Source organism: Acinonyx jubatus, chromosome B2 (genome assembly GCF_027475565.1).
Source record: "Acinonyx jubatus isolate Ajub_Pintada_27869175 chromosome B2, VMU_Ajub_asm_v1.0, whole genome shotgun sequence".
In the NCBI taxonomy this organism is placed as follows: Eukaryota; Metazoa; Chordata; class Mammalia; order Carnivora; family Felidae; genus Acinonyx; species Acinonyx jubatus.
The window spans coordinates 61659222-61678192 of record NC_069385.1 but is presented as its reverse complement, the minus strand read 5'-3'; the positions used below and the strand labels follow the sequence as shown (position 1 = coordinate 61678192).

At 36.4% G+C, this 18971-nt stretch overlaps 1 protein-coding gene across 11 annotated transcripts in view; it reads right to left on the bottom strand.

The window, feature by feature from the left end:
- Positions 1 to 18971, bottom strand: part of USP45 (ubiquitin specific peptidase 45) — a 73836-nt gene that overhangs the window by 27531 nt on the left and 27334 nt on the right. For 10 of the 11 annotated variants that reach the window (XM_053222431.1, XM_053222433.1, XM_027057211.2 and 7 more), the window contains 4 exons: positions 15608 to 15750; positions 15133 to 15228; positions 10941 to 11071; positions 2460 to 2547 (listed from right to left, as the gene is read on the bottom strand). In XM_053222431.1, the coding sequence (XP_053078406.1) occupies positions 2460 to 2547; positions 10941 to 11071; positions 15133 to 15228; positions 15608 to 15750 (458 nt within the window). Of the gene's footprint in view, positions 1 to 2459; positions 2548 to 10940; positions 11072 to 15132; positions 15229 to 15607; positions 15751 to 18971 lie in introns of those variants that run through there. The other variant, XM_027057214.2, reaches the window with a different exon arrangement.

Here is an 18971-nt window from a genome sequence, read left to right as displayed (position 1 = left end):
AAAAAACCCAAATAATCCAATTACCAAGTGGGCAAAAGACACAGACATTTCTCCAAAGACTTCATACACATGGCCAACAGACACATGAAAAGATGCTCATCAGCATTCATCATTAGGGAAACGCAAATCAAAACTACAATGAGATCACCTCACACTTGTCAGAATGGGTAAAATAAAAAATACAAGAAACAACAGCTATTAGCGAGAATGTGGAGAAAAAGGAACCCTTGTGTACTGTTGGGAATGCAAGCTGGTGCAGCCACTCTGGATGAGGTTCCTCAAAAAGTTAAAAATACCCTATGATCCAGCAATTGCACTGCTGGGTCTTTACCCAAAGAATACAAAATTCACACTAATTCAAATAGATACACATACCCCTATGTTTGCAGTATTATTTATAATAGCCAAATTACAGAAGCAGCCCAAGTGTCCATTAATGAATGAATGAATGAATGAATGAATAAAAATGTGGTACACTTCTAAAATGAAATACTATTCCACTATAGAAAAGAATGAAATCTTGTCACTTGTAACAACATGGATGGAACTAGAGAGGGAACTAAGCGAAGTAAGTCAGAGAAGGAAAAATACCATATGATTTTACTTACGTGTGAAATTCAAGAAACAAAATGAGCAAAGGGGAAATAAAAAGAGAGAAAACAAGAAACAGAGCCTTAACTACAGAGAACAAACTGATGATTACCAGAGGGGAAGTGAGTGGCGGGGTGGGTGAGACAGGTGATGGGGATTAGGGAGCACACTTGCTGTGTTGAGCACCAGATGATGTATGGAATTGTTGAATCACTGTATTGTACATCTGAAACTAATGTAACACTGTAGAACTAACTGGGATTAAAACACAAACTTAAATATATATAATGCAGATATATATAACTTAAATATATACATACATCAAGTAGAGAGATGGCAGAAAAGGACTGACACCTTCAAAAGCTGAATTTAACTAATGTAACATAGAAGTCAATAAATAGCCAATTAAGAACAGAACTATAATAAACACTGTAGCAGGAGGGAGTGATTAACTCATTAAGGTAAAAGAAAATAACAGAACCCTATTTATTTACTGAAAACTAGAATACCACAATACTACAAGTCGAGGTGAGATTTTATTTTTCATTCTTTTAAGTTTATTTATTTATTTTGAGAGAGTCAGAGACAACAAGTGGGAGAGAGGCAGAGAGAGAGGGAGGGGGATCTGAAGCAGGCTCTGTGCTGTCAGCATGGAGCCCAACTTGCGGCTCAATCCCACGAACCGTGAAATCATGACCTGAGCCAAAATAGAGAGTCCTATGCTTAACTGACTAAGCCACCCGGGCACCCCTCAAGATAAGATTTTACAAAACAAAAAGAGGAGGATCCACCTTGCCTAGTATCACAGTAACAGCTATCACAAGCATAGGAGTACTTCATTTTCACATGGTTGCTCTGCTACATATTAACATAAATTAAGAAGTATATTTACCTTGAATGGAAAACAGGATTTCACCTATTGTGACAATTATGATTGAGATAGCATGCCTGCAGCGGTAGGTTGAGAATGATTCCGAGCCTGAATCCAGACTCAGCAGAACCGTTATGAATGATTAATAATGTCCTGCTATGAGTGATAGAGGAAAAATGAAGGATATGTGCTGTGTACTTGACAGCTTTAATACCTTGCATTTTCTCTGAAAACTTGTATCCCATTCGTAGGTCCCCACCAAAAAAGTTGAATTTAACTCATTTAATATTACAGGCAACTACCACCCAATCGATAAAGGGACAGGATGACAATGAACACTGTTTGGGGAAATCTATCCAGGCCATGAGCCACTCTTTCTTTTCTCAGAAACATTCCCTGATCCAGGAGGCTTGGATCCCATTCCCCTAGTTACCAGTGACTCATCCCTGAGCGGATCCTAATCCAACATGAGGTAACAGAGTTTCTCTTCAGAGTTGGGATTCACAAACAGCCAGTTTTGGTTTTATATACGTGGAACTGCAACATGTGCAAAATATGAAGGTCATGTGCTATCATTCAGAGACAGAAGCTGAGAAACTACTCAGTTTGCAGGAAAATGAATAAAGAAAATCTACAGAGCCAGGGAAATGAGGAGAATATTCTCTGGATTCTTGAGAACCTTCCTGTCCCTATATCCCTACCCATACCTCCTGTCACCTAGATTCTTAGCTTCCCTTTTCCTTATTTAAACTAGCTTGAATTTATTTGTTATTTACAGTCAAAGGGTATCAACTAATAAAGGATAAGGGGGGTGCAAAAGGATAAAAGAAAATAATCTTTTAGAAGAACTGGCCAAAATAAATAAATAAAGGAATAGAATAGTTAGAAAAAATCAAATTACTTCTCAATCCATATTAAAATTATGGTAAAAATTAACTCCTTTAATTTTTTACCCTCTTCTTAAAGAGTATATGTAATCAATTTAAAGAAATCTGACCTTTGTTTCTTCTGTTCTCACTGCATCCAGCAGATAATGCAGTAGCTCCTGACTGTCCTGTTGCTGGAAACCTTTAAATCGAGGGGCCCTATGATTTAAAAACAAAACAGGAAAGAAAAAAGATAATTTCATCAACAATATATTACTATCATCAAAAATAATTTTTTTGAATGTTTACATGATTAATGTATTTGAGAGAGAGTGTGTGTGTGCGCATGTGTGTGCATGCAGGGCCCCTCTGGAGGGGCAGAGAGAAAGAAGGGAGAGAATCCCAAGCAGGCTCCATGCTGTCAGCCCAGAGCCCAACGTATGACTCAATCTCACAAACCTCAATTGCTTAACCAACTGAGCCTCCCAAGTGCCCCTCATCTAAAATCATTTTAAATAACATATATTCAAAGATTCAATATAGTCCTTTTACCACTAGGTAAAAAGAGCAGATATGATCACTGCTCCAATTAAGATGAGATCATCAGTACACAGAAAATAATATAGTTATCAGGGCATCTGGGTGGTTCAGCCAGTTAAGCATCTGACTCTTGATTTCGGCTCAGGTCATAATCTCATGGTTCTTGGGATCAAGCCCCACATGGCGCTCTGCACTGATAGCATGGAACCTGCTTGGGATTCTCTCTCTCCCTCTCTCTGCCTCTCTCTCTCTCTTGAAATAAATAAATAAAATAAAAAAGAATAATATGGCTGTCATTTATCAAGTGACTACTACATGCAAGCATAGTACATATGTTAAGCTTTACATAGATCAATCCTCAAACAAGCTTGGGATGCACTATTTTCTCCAGTTTATACATGGGGGCTCAGAGGGATTATTCAAATAATTTGCAAGGTCACACAGCAAGCAAAAATATAGTACTCAAACCCAAGCCACTGTGATCTATTATCTTCCTACCCTGAATAACCAAATGAAAAACAAGAAGTTATTTATATTTAAATAAAGAACAATAATCTGATATCTCTGTGAATGTATTTATTTTAAGGATTTAACAACTAAATTTCCTCGTATTAATTAAAGGTTCAGGTGCTGTACATGGAGACATCAACACAGCAAATATTTAGTTGATTTCATTAACTTTAAAAAACAGTATTTTCTGCAATAAATTCCAATACTAAAATGAAATGAAAATAAGTGCTAAATTTAGATAGTGCTCTGATCTAAGATGAAGAAAGAATTTTGTCAAAGTAATATAAAATAGTAAGAATATCTTATTGTAGTACAAGTTTACAATGTTCTCCTTGTGGTATGTCCAACATATCTCATTTGATATGCACAACAGTGCTGTTAAGAAATCAGTTAAGGTGAACTGTTTTACACTTGAGAAAACTGAAGAACAATCTGTGTGCCACTGACGTAAATCCAAGTCTTTTGATTCTTGAGTCCAGTACTTCAAGCATTATTCTTTATTATCTCATAATAAACATTCATTCTAGTAATGCACTAATGAGAGTCCCTGGTGCTAAAAAGCTATCTGAACTAGCAGTGAATCTAGCCTATAATAGGAACCGTAATTTCATTTAGTCACTCTTGTTAAGTAGTAGCAAAAGCAAAAGGATGCTGAGAACTTTGATTTACTGCCCTTGTGGGCTTCCCTTTCTGCATTTGGTGGATATAGATCACCTTCTAGATCAGAGAAGAGGACAGAAACCAAGATGGACACATTTCTCACCCCTATCTGGGCTTCCATGGCTGGAATCCATGTAAGGCAGAAACTGCATGACATGACATTTGTGCTGTAGGCATCAAGGAAGTTCAGTGAAGTGGAAGAAGATTGCAAGGGGCAAACGGGAATCCTTCAGGGATCCTCATCTGCCATGTTGCAGGCAGAAGGAACAGTCTGTGGCTTTCAAAGCAGATGCACAAGAAGGAAATTGTTCCTGAACAAAGGAGAAACTTTCTCTACCACGTCTCTGCCTACAGCTCCATCTCAACTATCCACAGACCAGTTACTGCCTTCTAAACCATTCAAGAAAATTAATGACGAATCACTAAATTCTACTCCTGGAACCAATACGACATATATGTTAACTAACTTGAAAATAAATAAACAAACAAACCTAGATTTTTTTTTCTTTCTTCTTCTACCTAGGACTGGGTCAAAAATTCTAAGAGGACTTAAAGAATCTGTAATACCCAAAGCAATCTATATATTCAATGAAATCCCTATCAAAATAACACCAACATTCTTCACAGAGCTAGAACAAACAATCCTAAAATTTGTATGGAACCACAAAAGACTCTGAATAGCCAAAGCAATCCTGAAAAAGAAAACCAAAGCTGGAGGTATCACAATTCCAGACTTCAAGCTGTATTCCAAAGTTGTAATCATCAAGACAGTATGATACTGACACAGGAACAGACACATAGATCAATGGAACAGAATAGAGAACCCAGAAATGAACCCACAAATATGTGGATGGTCAACCTTACCAAGAGCCTGAAAGGAAGCTCTTAGGCAAATACTAACTAAGGCTACAAGAGAACACATACTTAGCCTAGAGACCTGAAACCAGGCCAAACCTTCTATAGACTCTTCTCACCTCCCCCAGATGAGGGCAGCAGAGTAACTGTAAGCCAATACAAGACCTCAATCTCCAAGGCCAGCCCAGAGTTCAGAGGTAAGGCTATCTTAAAATTTGACATTTTTAAGCAGAGGAGAGGGATATGAGGAAAAGAGGCTATGGAAGGGAGAGGATGTGAAAAAGGCAGCAGGGGAAACAAGGAAGGGTGGAGGAAATGGAAGAAAGCAAAGGGGGAAAAATGGGAAAAAAACAAACAAAAAATTCTACTCCCAAGAAGCCTACAAACCAATATCATAAAACACAAAGAAATCTGATGTTAAAAAATCAACAACTGAAATGCATTTACTTCACTCCAAATAAATTTTATAAAACTGATCCAAAGATGTTACAATATGTCGAGAATGTACAAAAACATAAAGGCATGCCAATAAAAGTCTAGATATTAGGTAAAAAAGAAAAACTTTTTTTTTTTAAGTTTATTTATTTTTGAGAGAGAAAGAGAGCATGAGTGGGGCAGGGCAGAGAGAGAGGGAGACACAGAATCTGAAGTAGGCTCCAGGCTCTGAGCTGTCATCACAGAGCCTGATGTGGGGCTGGAACTCATGAACCATGAGATCATGACCTGAGCTGAAGTCAGACGCGTAACTGACTAAGCCACCCCAGCGCCCCAAAAAGAAAAACTTTTTTAAGGGATATGTAGATATTGATAAGATAGCCAATTGAAAATATTAGAAGAAAATAAAACTACAGATATAAAAATCAATAGATAGGATAAATTCTATACACAGTTGAAGGGCAAACCAGTAAATTAGAAGATAATAGTATTTTGAGAATTTGGTGGCACTCCTTAATGTACATGACATACCATAGAGTATCACAAAACTACAAATATGTATATGTATGTATATGTGTATACACATATATATTTGTAGTGTGTGTGTATATACATATATGTGTATACACATATACATACACATGCATATTTGTGTATATATATATATACACACACACACATATATACACACACACACACACATACATATATATTTCCTCATGGACAAAACCCAAAGAAAGCTCAGCACATCAATATTAGTTACCAACATAAAAGAGTGAAGGAGTAAACAAAGCAAAAGATGGGCATAAATGAGTATAAAGAAACGATCACTCTAGAGCATCTTTGAACCTTTTAAGGAAGAATGCATGTAGAAACTGGTGAAATCCAAGAAAGATTTGTAGGAGAGTTGACAGTATTGTGTTAATGTCAATTTCCTGGTTTTGAAAATGCACTGTTGTTTAAGTTATTATTGATAGTGGAAGCTAAATAAAGGGTACACAGTAACTCTGTACTCTTATTTCAACTTCTTATGATCCTTAAAATTACTGCAAAATAACAAGAATTGGGGTGGGTGGGGAATCCAGAAGAAAGTTGAAGAATTTGCTCCCAACATTCACAAGTGGTAGAAATGTCTGATAATCACTCTTACAATAGAAACTACAAGAGACGGTTCAACTTTCAAAAATCAAGTAATGTATACACACAATGTAGATGAATCTCAAAATAATTATAGCAAGAAGCCAGACAAAAAAGAGTACACACTATATATAGGAATCTAAAACATGCAAACGAATCTACAGTGACAAAAACAGGTAAGTGGTACAGAGGGGAGGGGTTTAGGGGAGACAGTACAGAGAGGGATCACAAAAGGGCCCAAGAAAACTTTTAGGGGTGATGCATACATTCATCACACTGATTGTGGCAATGGTGTCACAAGTATGTAGATATACATTATACGTGTATATATATAGTATCTCAAAACTTATCCAATGGTATGCTTTAAATATGTACAGCTTAATGTATGTTAAATATACAAACTATTCAGAACACCCATTAATACGATTCACTGTTTCAACAGATTTTTAAAAACCCATATGATTATTTCAATAGATGCAGGAAAAGCATTTAATAAAATCCAATACCCGTTCTTTTTTCTTAAAAGAAAAAAACATTTATTATCTCATGGTTTCTCTGGGCCAGGAATCAAAGCATACCAATGGTAATACATAATGTTTATTTATTTAAATAATAAAGTTTTGTTGTTTTTTAAGGAAAAATTGGGTATTGGGAGTTTATCAAATACTGTTATTCTTGATGAGAATCCTCAGAAAAAACTAGGAATGGGAATTTCCTTAACCTGATGAAAGGCATCTACGAAAAACCTACAGCTGCTATCACACTTATGTGTGAAAGACTGAATGTTCCTCCCCTAATATCAGAAACAAAGCAAAGATGCATATTTCACCACTCCAACATTGTACTGGAGGTCCTTGCCAGCTATATAAAGTAAGAAAAAGGTCTAAAAGGATACAAATTTTAAAGGAAGAAATAAAATGGTCTTTATTTACCAATGACATTATTGTCTACATAGGAAATCCCAAAAGATCTACATGAAGCTATTATAACCAGTAAATGAATTAAACAAAGCAGCAAGAAACAAGATCAATATACAAAAACCAAGTATATTTCTGTATATTAGAAACGTACAACTGGAAATTGAAATTTCTTTAAAGTACCAATTTACAATAAATAGTATTTAAAAACATGAAATTCTAAAGGTAAATCTAACAACATTGTGTAGCATTTGTAAGCTGAAAATCACAAAACTTGATGAGAAAAATCAAATACCTAAATAACTGAAAAGATATGTCATAATCATGCTTTGGAACACAACATGGTTAAGATGTCCATTCTAAACTGATCTCCAAATGCAATCCCAATTAACAAACTGATTGTAAAATTCATGTGAAAAAGCAAAGGACTTGAAATAGTTAAAAAAAAAAAAGTAAAGTTTGAACTCTCATTCTCCAATTCCAAGACTTACTATAAAGTTACAGTAATTGACACAGTGGAGGACTAGGGTAAGAATAGACATGCAGATCAATGGAACAGAACAAAGTCCCAAAACAGACTCAACATACATGGCTCAAATCTTCACCAGGTTTTTAAAAATTACTTTTCTTAATATGTATCTCTTAAAAAAAATTTTTTTTTACATTTATTGATTTTTGAGAGACACAGTGAGATAGAGTGTGAGCGGGGGAGGGGCAGAGAGAGAAGGAGACACAGAATCTGAAGCAGGCTCTGGGCTCTGAGCAAGTGTTCAGCACAGAGCCTGATGCAGGGCTCAAACCCACGAACCGCGAGATCATGACCTGAGCCGAAGTCGGATGCTCAACCAACTGAGCCACCCAATATACATCTCTTTTTAAAGTAAACATAAAAAACAAAAGGCAATTTTTAATATTTTCAAATGATGTTTGATCCAGTAATTCTATATATCCTACTGATGTACTCTCACAAGTGCAGCACACACACACGTAAAATCAAGTAAGTCATACCCACATGCACTAAAATGGAAAAATGTAAAAAATGTATTAAGCAAAACAAGTTGCAAACAATCTGTGTATATGTCTGTGTATGCATAATCACTTTTGAAAAAAATAAGATAAATACTACTTTGAATGTCTATCCATGAACACCTATTATTTAAACATTTTTTTTAATTTATAAATCTTTATAAAACAAAAAAAAATGCAAAACAGTTATTTTTGGAGATCCAAAAACAAATTTCTAATTGACATAAATTCCTAAAAACTTTTGAACTCTGTGAGGCACCAAAGTCTCTGAGACTTTTATGGGACTTTCTGTTCTTCAGGTTTTGAAAAACAGCATTTGCCTACTAAATTAAACACATAATAAACCCTCTATATTTTTGACCACATTCAAAATACCACGGCACAGTATGCTAAGTGAAATAAGCCAGTCACAGAAAGACAAATAGTGTGATTCCATTTATATGAAGAACCTAAAATAGTCAAATTCATAAAATAAAAGAGCACAATGTTGTCTACTAGGGCCTGGAGTGAAGGAAAAATAGGAATAATCAATAGGCATAAAGTTTTAGTCAAGCAAGATGGACAAGCTCTAGAGATCTCCTGTCCAGCATTGCACCTACAGTCAACAATATTTTGTACACTTAAATTTTTTTAATGTTTATTTATTTCTTAATATTTTTTATGTTTGTTTATTTTTTGAGAAAGAGAGACAGAGAGACAGACAGAGTGCAAGCAGGGGAGGGACAGAGAGAGGGAGACACAGAATCTGAAGCAGGCTCCAGGATCTAAGCTGTCAGCTGTCAGCACAGCCCCCAACATCGGGCTTGAACTCACAAACCACGAAATCATGACCTGAGCCGAAGTTGGATGCTTGATCGACTAAGTCACCCAGGTGCCCCTGTATACTTAAAAATTTTAAGATGGTAGGGGTGCCTGGGTAGTTCAGTAGGTTAAGTCTCCAACTCTTGGTTTCAAAGCAGGTCATGATCTCACAGTTGGTGGGATCAAACCCCAAGTTGGGCTCTGTGCTGTTGGCACCGAGCCTGCTTAAGATTCTCTCCCCCACACCTCTCTCTCTCTCTCTCTCTCTCAAAATAAATAACTTCAAGAGAAAAAAAGAAAAAATTTAAGAAGGTAGAGCTCATGGTAAGTGTTCTTTTCACAATTATTTTTGAAAAAATTAACCTTGGTACAATTCTATGAGCTAAAATACAATATAATGCCATGGCACAAGTAACTAGCTTAAATTAAAATGAAATTTTGAAGCCTAGAGATATAAAAAAAAATGTTAAGTTCCCATTTAAAGAATTTTGTTTCTACATATTTTAGTAATTGTGGACTGGACTAGCTCATGAACTCCATGACAGGATCTATTTTTAATATGTTATACACTGTGTATCCCTAGAATCTAGCAAGTAACTGACACAAATAAGTTCTCAATTTTTAAAAAAAAAATTTTTTTTAACGTTTTATTTATTTTTGAGACAGGGAGAGACAGAGCATGAATGGGGGAGGGTCAGAGAGAGAGGGAGACACAGAATCTGAAACAGGCTCCAGGTTCTGAGCAGTAAGCACAGAGCCCGACGCAGGGCTCGAACTCATGAACAGTGAGATCGTGACCTGAGCCGAAGTTGGACGCTTAACCGACTGAGCCACCCAGGCGCCCCAGTTCTCAATTTTTTCAAATGAAGGAATAAGTGAAAGCATTAAAGTTGCATCAGGTCCTTTATGGTATGTATGTATTTCCACATACCCAAGGATTTTGTTTTTGAACATACAGTACTATCTTGAGAAATTCACTTAAACTCTATTTGCCTTGAAGCTCATTTCTAAAACTAAGGAAAGGGGCACCTGGGTGGCTCAGTCAGTTAAGCGTCTGACTCTTGATTTTGGCTCAGGTAGTCATCTCACAGTTCATGAGATCAAGCCCTATTTCAGGCTCTGCGCTGACAGCCTGGAGCCTGCTTGGGATTCTCTCTCTCCCTCTCTCTGCCTCTCTCTCTCTCAAAATAATAAACATTTTTTAAAAAATGATAAAAATAAGGAAGGCACCTGGCTGGCTCAGTTGGTAGAGCATGCAAGTCCTGATCTTGGGGTCATGAGCTTGAGCCCCATATTGCAGGTTGAGTATACTTAAAAATGATAATAAAATAAAAGTAAAAATAAGAAAACTAGGTTCAGATGACCTATTATGGCACCTTTTAGATTTTACAATTCTATAGTTTTCTTACTCTTTGTTCTTACATCATGGGCTTCTGAATCAGGACAGACCTCTATTTGAATCCTGGCTTTGTCACTATACAACTAAGTAAGCTACTCAACTTCTGTGAGTCTCAGTTTCCTTATTTATAAAATGGGGATAAACAAGCACTTCTTCAGAGTATTATGAGATATAATTTACATAAAGCTGCAATTAAACAAATATTAGTTCTTAATCTCTTGAGAGTCTAGACAATAATAGTGTTATAGTAAGAGTGAAACTACCCATATTAAGTGATACATTAGAATTTTATAACTCATAATTATTTATATCAAAAATTTAGATGCACCCACTTCTGACAAAGCTGATTAAAAAGAACTTTAGGAGAAAGTGGTCCTTTTTCAGTCTCCTTCATGCTATGAAGAAACAGGAACAGGGCTGAGGTCAATGGTCCAGGGCTTGAAAGTTCCACCATTAATGGGTCCTTTAAAAACATGATCAACTCTTTGTCAGAAATATGCAATTTTAAACTTAAATATTATTAAAAACTAAGAGTTATACTTTGTTTAAAGATGACAACTAAATTGCCTCAAGTGCATTAAGAAACTTTATTCCCACACATATAAAATGAATATTTAAAAAAATGGGATAATGGAATTAAGTGTCTTACCTTGAAAAACACAGGTATTCTCATATCCTCTGCTCTTTACTTAATGAAAGTATTAGTTTAAGAGTTAAATCACCAATATTTAGTTGCTTATAAATGTCCCTTAATGTGCTTTCCTAAAAGTGAAATTACTTATCTACTTGATATGTATTTCCAATCATAAATTATATTTAATAAATATTTATCAAATATAATGATAAATTATATTTATTAGCAAACTTTTCCCAAAATATTTTATGAATAAAATAAGGAATGGGAAATTATGTCACAAAATTAGTACACCATTCCCTCTCTTTTAAAATGGAGAGAAAAAGCTTGACAAAAGCAGCTAAAATTGTGTGAGGGAGAAACCCATTTTATTCTAAAATTTTTCCCCCACCAAGTTTTGCTTTCTAAAATGTTATCTTCACCAGTAATCCTCTCTCCTTACAAACAATGAATTAAAAGCAAATGCCAAATATCATCTTGGGACATTATAGAAAGTGATCTTCTAATACAACTACCAAATATGTTGCCTCATTCGTGTATTTATGAAATACATGTTACATATATATTTCATACCAACTACCCTTAAAAAAAAATCTACCATCTGGGGCACCTGGGTGGCTCAGTGGGCTGAGCATCTGACTTCAGCTCAGGTCATGATCTCACGGTTCATAGGTTCGAGCCCTGTATCAGGCTCTGTGATGACAGCTTGGAGCTTAGATCCTGCTTCATATTCTGTGTCTCCCTCTCTTGCTGCCCCTCTCCCTCCCACCTCTCAAAAATAAACATTAAAAAAAAATTTTTTTTTTTAAATCTACCATCTGACTAAAACCACAGAAAGGATAGGCTATAATTTTTCCATAGTCTCTGAGTATCAAAAGTGCTCTCTGCCATGTTGAAGACATAAACAGACATTTCTCCAAAGAAGACATCCAGATGGCCAACAGACACATGAAAAGATGCTCAACATCATTCATCATCAGGGAAATGTAAATCAAAACTACAATGAGATATTACCTCACACATGTCAGAATGGCTAAAATCAAAAATAAAAGAAAAAACTGCTGGTGAGGATGTGGAGAAAAAGAAACCCTTGTGCACTGTTAGTGGAAATACAAACTAGTGCAGGCGCTCTGGAAGACAGTATGGAGGTTCCTCAAGAAGTTAAAAATAGAACTACCATATGATCCAGTAATCACTCAACTGGGTATTTACCTAAAGAATACAAAAACACTGGGATGCCAGGGTGGCTCAGTCTGTTAAGTATCTGACTTCAGCTCAGGCCTTGATCTCACTGTTGATGGGTTTGAGCCCTGCATCAGGCTCTGTGCTGACAGCTCGGAGCCTGAAGCCTGCTTTGGATTCTGTGCCTCCCTCTCTGCCCCTCTCCCTGCTCGTGCTCGCTCACTCTCTCTCTCTCTCTCTCAAAAATAAATAAAAACATTAAAAAAAAAATTTAGGGGCTCATGGGTGGCTCAGTTGGTTGAGGGTCCGACTTCAGCTCAGGTCATGATCTCATGGTCCGTGCGTTTGAGCCCCATGTCGGGCTCTGTGCTGACAGCTCAGAGCCTGGAGCCTGCTTCAGATTCTGTGTCCCCCTCTCTCTCCGCCTCACCCCTGCTTGTGCTCTCTGTCTTTCAAAAATGAACAAATATTTAAAAAAATTTTTTAAAAAGAATATAAAAACACTAATTCAAAGGGATACACACACCCCTATGTTTATTGCAGCATTATTTACAATAGTCAAATTATAGAAGCAGCCTAAGTATCCATCAACTGATGAATGGATAAAGAATATGTAGTATACTTATACAATGGAATGTTACTCTGCCATAAAAAAGAATGAAATCCTACCATTTGCAAACAACATGGATGGACCTTGTGGGCATACTAATTGAAATAGGTCACACAGAGAAAGACAAATACCATATGAACTTACTTACATGTAGAATTTAAAACAAAACACCCAAAAACAAACAAACAAACATGCTCATAGACACAAAGAAGAGATTGGTGGCTGCCAGAGCCAGGGAGTGAGGGGGTAGGTAAAATGGGTGAATGAGGTCAAAAGGTACAAACTTTCAGATATTAATAAACAAAAAAGAACACCTATGAAAAACCTACAGTTAACTTCATTCCTAATGTTATTGAAAGAATATTTTCCCCCTAATTTGGGGATTGTAGGCAGGGATGCCTGCTTTCATCATTTCTATTCCACATGTTATTAGAGGTTCAAGCCAGCACAGTAAGGTAAGGAAAAGAAACAAAAGGCATACAGTTTACAAAGGGCAAAGTAAAACTGGTGATTCAAAGAGCAGTGATCTACACTGACAGCCCTCCAGCTCAGGTCAACTGTATGTCCTATGTATCTAAGATCTAAGATTGAAACTCTCCTCTTAGAATAATGCAAACCTAAAGTGATCAGTTATAGTATCTAACTGCCCTATAATAATCTTGAGACACAGTTCTACATGTAAAATACTTAACATTCAATCACATTTAATAGGAAATCTTTTCAAGTGACTAAGTATCAACTTCCATTTAATGGTTTTCACTATCTCACTCAACTTTAGAAGAGTATAGGACCTACCATAAAGATTTTAAGGGGTTGAACAGGCAGTAAGTTTACAGGCTGCTCTTTCAACAAAGAAATACAATATCGTCTTTCAAATCTGCCTCCTTGGGGAAAAGAAAAATCTAAGATTACTACACTGAGCTAAGAATTTTTAGAACTCCCCTTTCTTAAGTGTTCTCAAAAGCCAGATCATGAGCTATATATACACTGTCTTCCTCCAACACACACACACACACACACACACACACACACACACACACAATTTCTAACTAAAAACATTATTACTAGTGTCAGCTCCCTCAAGCCAAAGACCACCAGGAACACACTGGTAGTTGAACAAGAGGGGTTTATTACTTGTTGCATTTGGGGACAACATACATGATGGGAAACCATGGGGTGTCTCAATAAAAGGGTGTTGGAAAGAACTGATAGAGGATTTGAGTTTTGGATAAGTAATTTAGGGGAGAGTCTAAGGAAGCAGAAGTCTGCTCTCAGTTGAATGCCGTCAGAAAGTGGGGGTAATTCTATCACTGGGTATCTTGATAAATCTTACCTTTGAGTTAGGATAACCTAAATTCTAGTCTCTTTGGGAGACAAAATCAAGGATAAAGCTATAACTAGTAAAGAAGTAGCAGTCTCTCACTTTGGTCAAAGAAGATGTTTGGGATTTTTCTCAGTGGTAGACGAACTTTGCTTTTGTCTATGTTTAGATAAAATTATGAAGTAGCCTTGCTTTGTCTTAGTTTGTCAGTCTCAGAGCAACCTAGCCTGAGGTTGGCATTCTGTGAGACTGTTTGAACAATATGGCCTAACTGTAGGTGCCACGCCAGCTTCTGAATGTTAAGTGCTGTTTTTTGTTTGTTTGTTTGTTTTTTCCTTTCTTACTAGCTTAAAAACCCACTTTCAGACTAGGCTCCTAAAAACCTTTAGATGTTCACCATTAAAACCAAATCTACTTTTAAAGAATTAAAATGCTATATTTAAGGAAATGTTACCAGTAATTACAAAACAGGAGTCCTAGACATTTTGCTCAACAAAACAAACGCCTTTTGTTTTTTCCAGTATGTTTGTTTGAAAGCTGCCTTAATATTTTTGTATTGTTTGACCCACGATATGTTTGAACCCTAACAGATCTTGAAGGTATAACTTTAGAATTTTAAAATCTGATTATTTCACAAAATGCTTTTGAATGATTTTTTCAAAATATTTTTTCAAAACATCATTTCAGTTAACATTCGGAGAAATACTAAAGGTAGATTTTGACACCATCAGTGGCTCATCTAAAAAGAGCTATTATCCAGGTAGTCATACTTCTTACCAGGTGAGAGTCTGAGGAAGGAAAAATCTTGAGTTTTGTACCATTTTCTTTGCTCTCATTCATCAGTTCTGAAAGAATATAAGATTGTGCCAAGTTCTAAAAGAAAACAAAAGTAAAGTCTTCTGATTCAGTTGTAATATGCCTCTGATTCTATGGAATAAATACTCTCTTAAGCTCTCAAACGTCATCTAACATAGCAAAAAAATGTTTAAGTTTACAAAAAAAATGTTCACATTTAGTAAATGTCAGTATTACTGATTAAATCACAGTAAAACACAGAGAAGGCCTTCCAGAAGCACTGTGTGAAAAGGGGGCATACATACGTTATGCAGCAATGGTTAACGATGGCCTAAAACAAAAAAGAAAACAGAAAAATCTCCAGGGGAACATTTAGCTGTCATTTGCTAGTTTACAGGTATGCCAATAAATATAAATTAATCTTTTACATTTTACAAAGTTTCCTGATGGCTCTTACCTGCATGACTGCATTGAAAAAGCAAGTATTTCCTAAATTTGTAATTCCTTTCACAGGTGTTACACTGTTGCCTTTTCTTCCTTTCTTTTTTTCACCTGCTTCATATTTTTCTTCACAAAGTTTTAAGATTCTAGAGAATGCACCTAAGTTAGAGAAAACATAACTGACATAAGATATAAAATTCAATAACCATCATTTAAAATAATTTAAATATATTACTTAAAATTAAGTAACATTTCCCCTTGAATCACTGTCCCTGAAGTGATGTCAGGGACAAATAAATGTCTCCAGTTGGTATCCTCCTACTAAATAATTTTTCATTTTGACATACACATCTGTACCTCATACCACAATGAAGAATGAATTCCAGATGAATTAAAAATTAAAAAAGAATAAAGTAACAAAAATAAGGAGAGAACATCCAGATCTTGGTTCCTAAATACCATTCCCCACAAAAAGAAATGAAGACTCCTTGGGGTGCCTGGGTGGATCAGTCAATTAAGTGTCTGACTTCAGCTCAGGTCATAATCTCAACAGCTTGTAGGTTTGAGCCCCACATCGGGCTCCGGGCTGACAGCTCAGAGACTGGAGCCTGCTTCAGATACTATGTCTCTCTCTGTTCTTCTCCCACTCATGCTCTGTCTCTATCTCTCTCTCTCAAAAATAAATAAACATTGAAAAAAATAATAAAGAAATCAAGACTCCTGATTCTAAACCTGGGGCAGCAAAGAAACAAAATAAACCTATAACATTTTTATTGTGCTAGAAAATAAGGAAGTGTTCAAAAAAACTGATGAGTATGTCAAAATACACACCATTTTGAGTAAGTTCCCACTGGTCCAATCTGGGAAAATTTGAATATCAAAATAAAGAAGGGTACTAATAGTTTATTATTCACTGAGCAAAATGAGAATGGATCTGAATGGATAATAGGTTTTTTAAACGGGAGGAAAAGAGAAAAACTTTTCCTTACAAGAGAATGCCAACTAATAAATAGAAGAAATGATGGAACTGGAAAATCACCAGCTGGTGGCATTTTTTTATATTCTTGCAACTTTTCTGTAAGTTTGAAATTGTCAAAATAAAAAGTTTAAAAAATTAATAACTATATTATAAAAAAGTAAAACACCAGGGACCAGGGCCCTGTGGCCAGTCCAAATGCCATGAGCAGGGTTCCTGTGCCCCTGGCCTATGGGCCTCTTCCCTGCCCCCTCAGTTTGCCATTTTTGGAGTTTTTCATTATTATTAAACTGATGGGACCTTTGTGTTTTTATAGTGACTCTGTGGTGCAGCTCTTTAAGAAAGCTAGGACATGCCTTAGATGCAAAAAAAAACAAAAAAAAAACAAAAAAAACAAAAAAAAACCACCTATATGTTTGGCATATAAGTGCATGTTTTGGGCTCACTGATTTGTATAATTAATACAGATTTGAGCATTATAATATCAATTCATCATGTTTAAAAACAATATGAAAATGAATAATTTCTAACATTAACTGACATGATTGAGCATACATATTAACAGCACATTATTTTCTGAATCAAAATATAATTTGAAGTTTGATGGGAAATTGCCAAGTTCTCCAATCTTTTGGTTTTAACTGAAATATTATTTTAAATTCCTTTCAACTTTCAGATTTTGTAGTTCTTCACAATTATACATTTTATTCATCTAATACTGATATAATGTCTTGCATTGCTAATTAACTTTTAAATATTTGGCTATCTCCCCAGATGGGTGGGGATCAGAAAACGTCTCTACTCTTTCTTCCACAGGGCTGTGATGTTGGCGAGAACATCCATAATAAAAATTTAATGTAAATGAAAAATGTACCAGATTAAACAGGAGATCCAGTAGAAACTTGGCCCTCTAAGCTTCTGATGAGTTTTTTTTTAATTTCCTTATTGTTTATTATTTTTGAGAGAGAGACAGAGAGACAGAGAGCAAGCAGAGAAGGGGCAGAGAGAGAGGGAGACACAGAATCGGAAGCGGGCTTCAGGCTCCTAGCTCTCAGCACAGAGCCCGACACGGGGCTTGAACTCACAGACTGCGAGATCATGACCTGAGCTGTAGTTGGCCGCCCAACCAACTGAGCCACCCTGGCACCCCAGCTTCTGATGAGTTCTTAAGAGTAAGTTAAGACATCCCCTCCCATCCTACCCTTCTATATGACAGCACTGAGGGAGATGAACAGATGCTGGAGGTAGCTCTGTGTTCAGGGACAGAAGCAGGCAGCAAACACCATAAAGAGAAACTTTAATCTTGGGTAAGGGCAGACTGATGTCATGCACACCCTGTTGGTTCAATAAGGTTTGACTTGGCACCTGTGACTTTTGCCAAAAAAAGGCATCAATCGAGGGGGGTTATTAACACATTTTCTTTCTTTTTTTTTTTAATATTTATCTTTTGAGAGAGAGAGACAGACAGGCAGAACATGAATTGGGGAGGGGCAGAGAGAGGGAGACACAGATTCCAAAACAGGCTCCAGGCTCTGAGCTGTCAGTACAGTCTGACACGGGGCTCAAACTCACGAACCGCAAGATCATGACTTGAGCCAAAGTCAGATGCTCAACCAGCTGAGCTACCCAGGTGCCCCAACACATTTTCTTATAATGTTTTCAGATTAAATGCAGAGCTGCTATCTGCAAAGTATCCAGCAAGGTAAGCACTATGTAAGTGTGTGAAGACAGACCAGAGAATTGTTATTTGTGCCAAAATCCAGATCTTCATAAGCTATTCTTCATGTCCGTTGTTTATACGTCCTTTTAATCATTTCCTATAACTTCCTGGTTTTTTCCCCCCTTCAAGTTTATCTCTTATTTCTAACTGGATTTTCTGAATTGCTAATATGAACTTGCCTTTTATGTTGACTGTGGTTCTCCTATCTTTTTGGCTTTTCTTAATTGTATTCTTTCAGCTAATTCTTTGCTTAAAATTTATTTATTTATTTTGAGAGAGAGAGAAAGCGAGAGTGGGGGAGGGGTACAGAGAGAGAGAGAGAGAGAGAGAGAGAGAGAGAGAGAGAGAATCCCAAGCAGGCTCCACACTGTCAGCACAGAGCCCAATGCAGTGCTTGAACCCACAAACCATGAGATCATGACCTGAGTCAAAGTCGGACACTTAACCAACTGAGTCACCCAGGCGCCACTGTGGCTTTTCTTTTTAACATGTGGTAACATCTTATCACAACCCTAGAGTTCTGGGTTAACACAGAAAAGAACTAGCAAGATAGATCTCTTCTCCTGTCTTCCATATATTAAAACATGTGATAAGAATTAAATCCCATACTAAAGCTTGGGGGCAAAGGCTGGTACAATCAATGGAGAAGTCACTGACATGCAGAGGCCAGCCAATGGAGAAAAG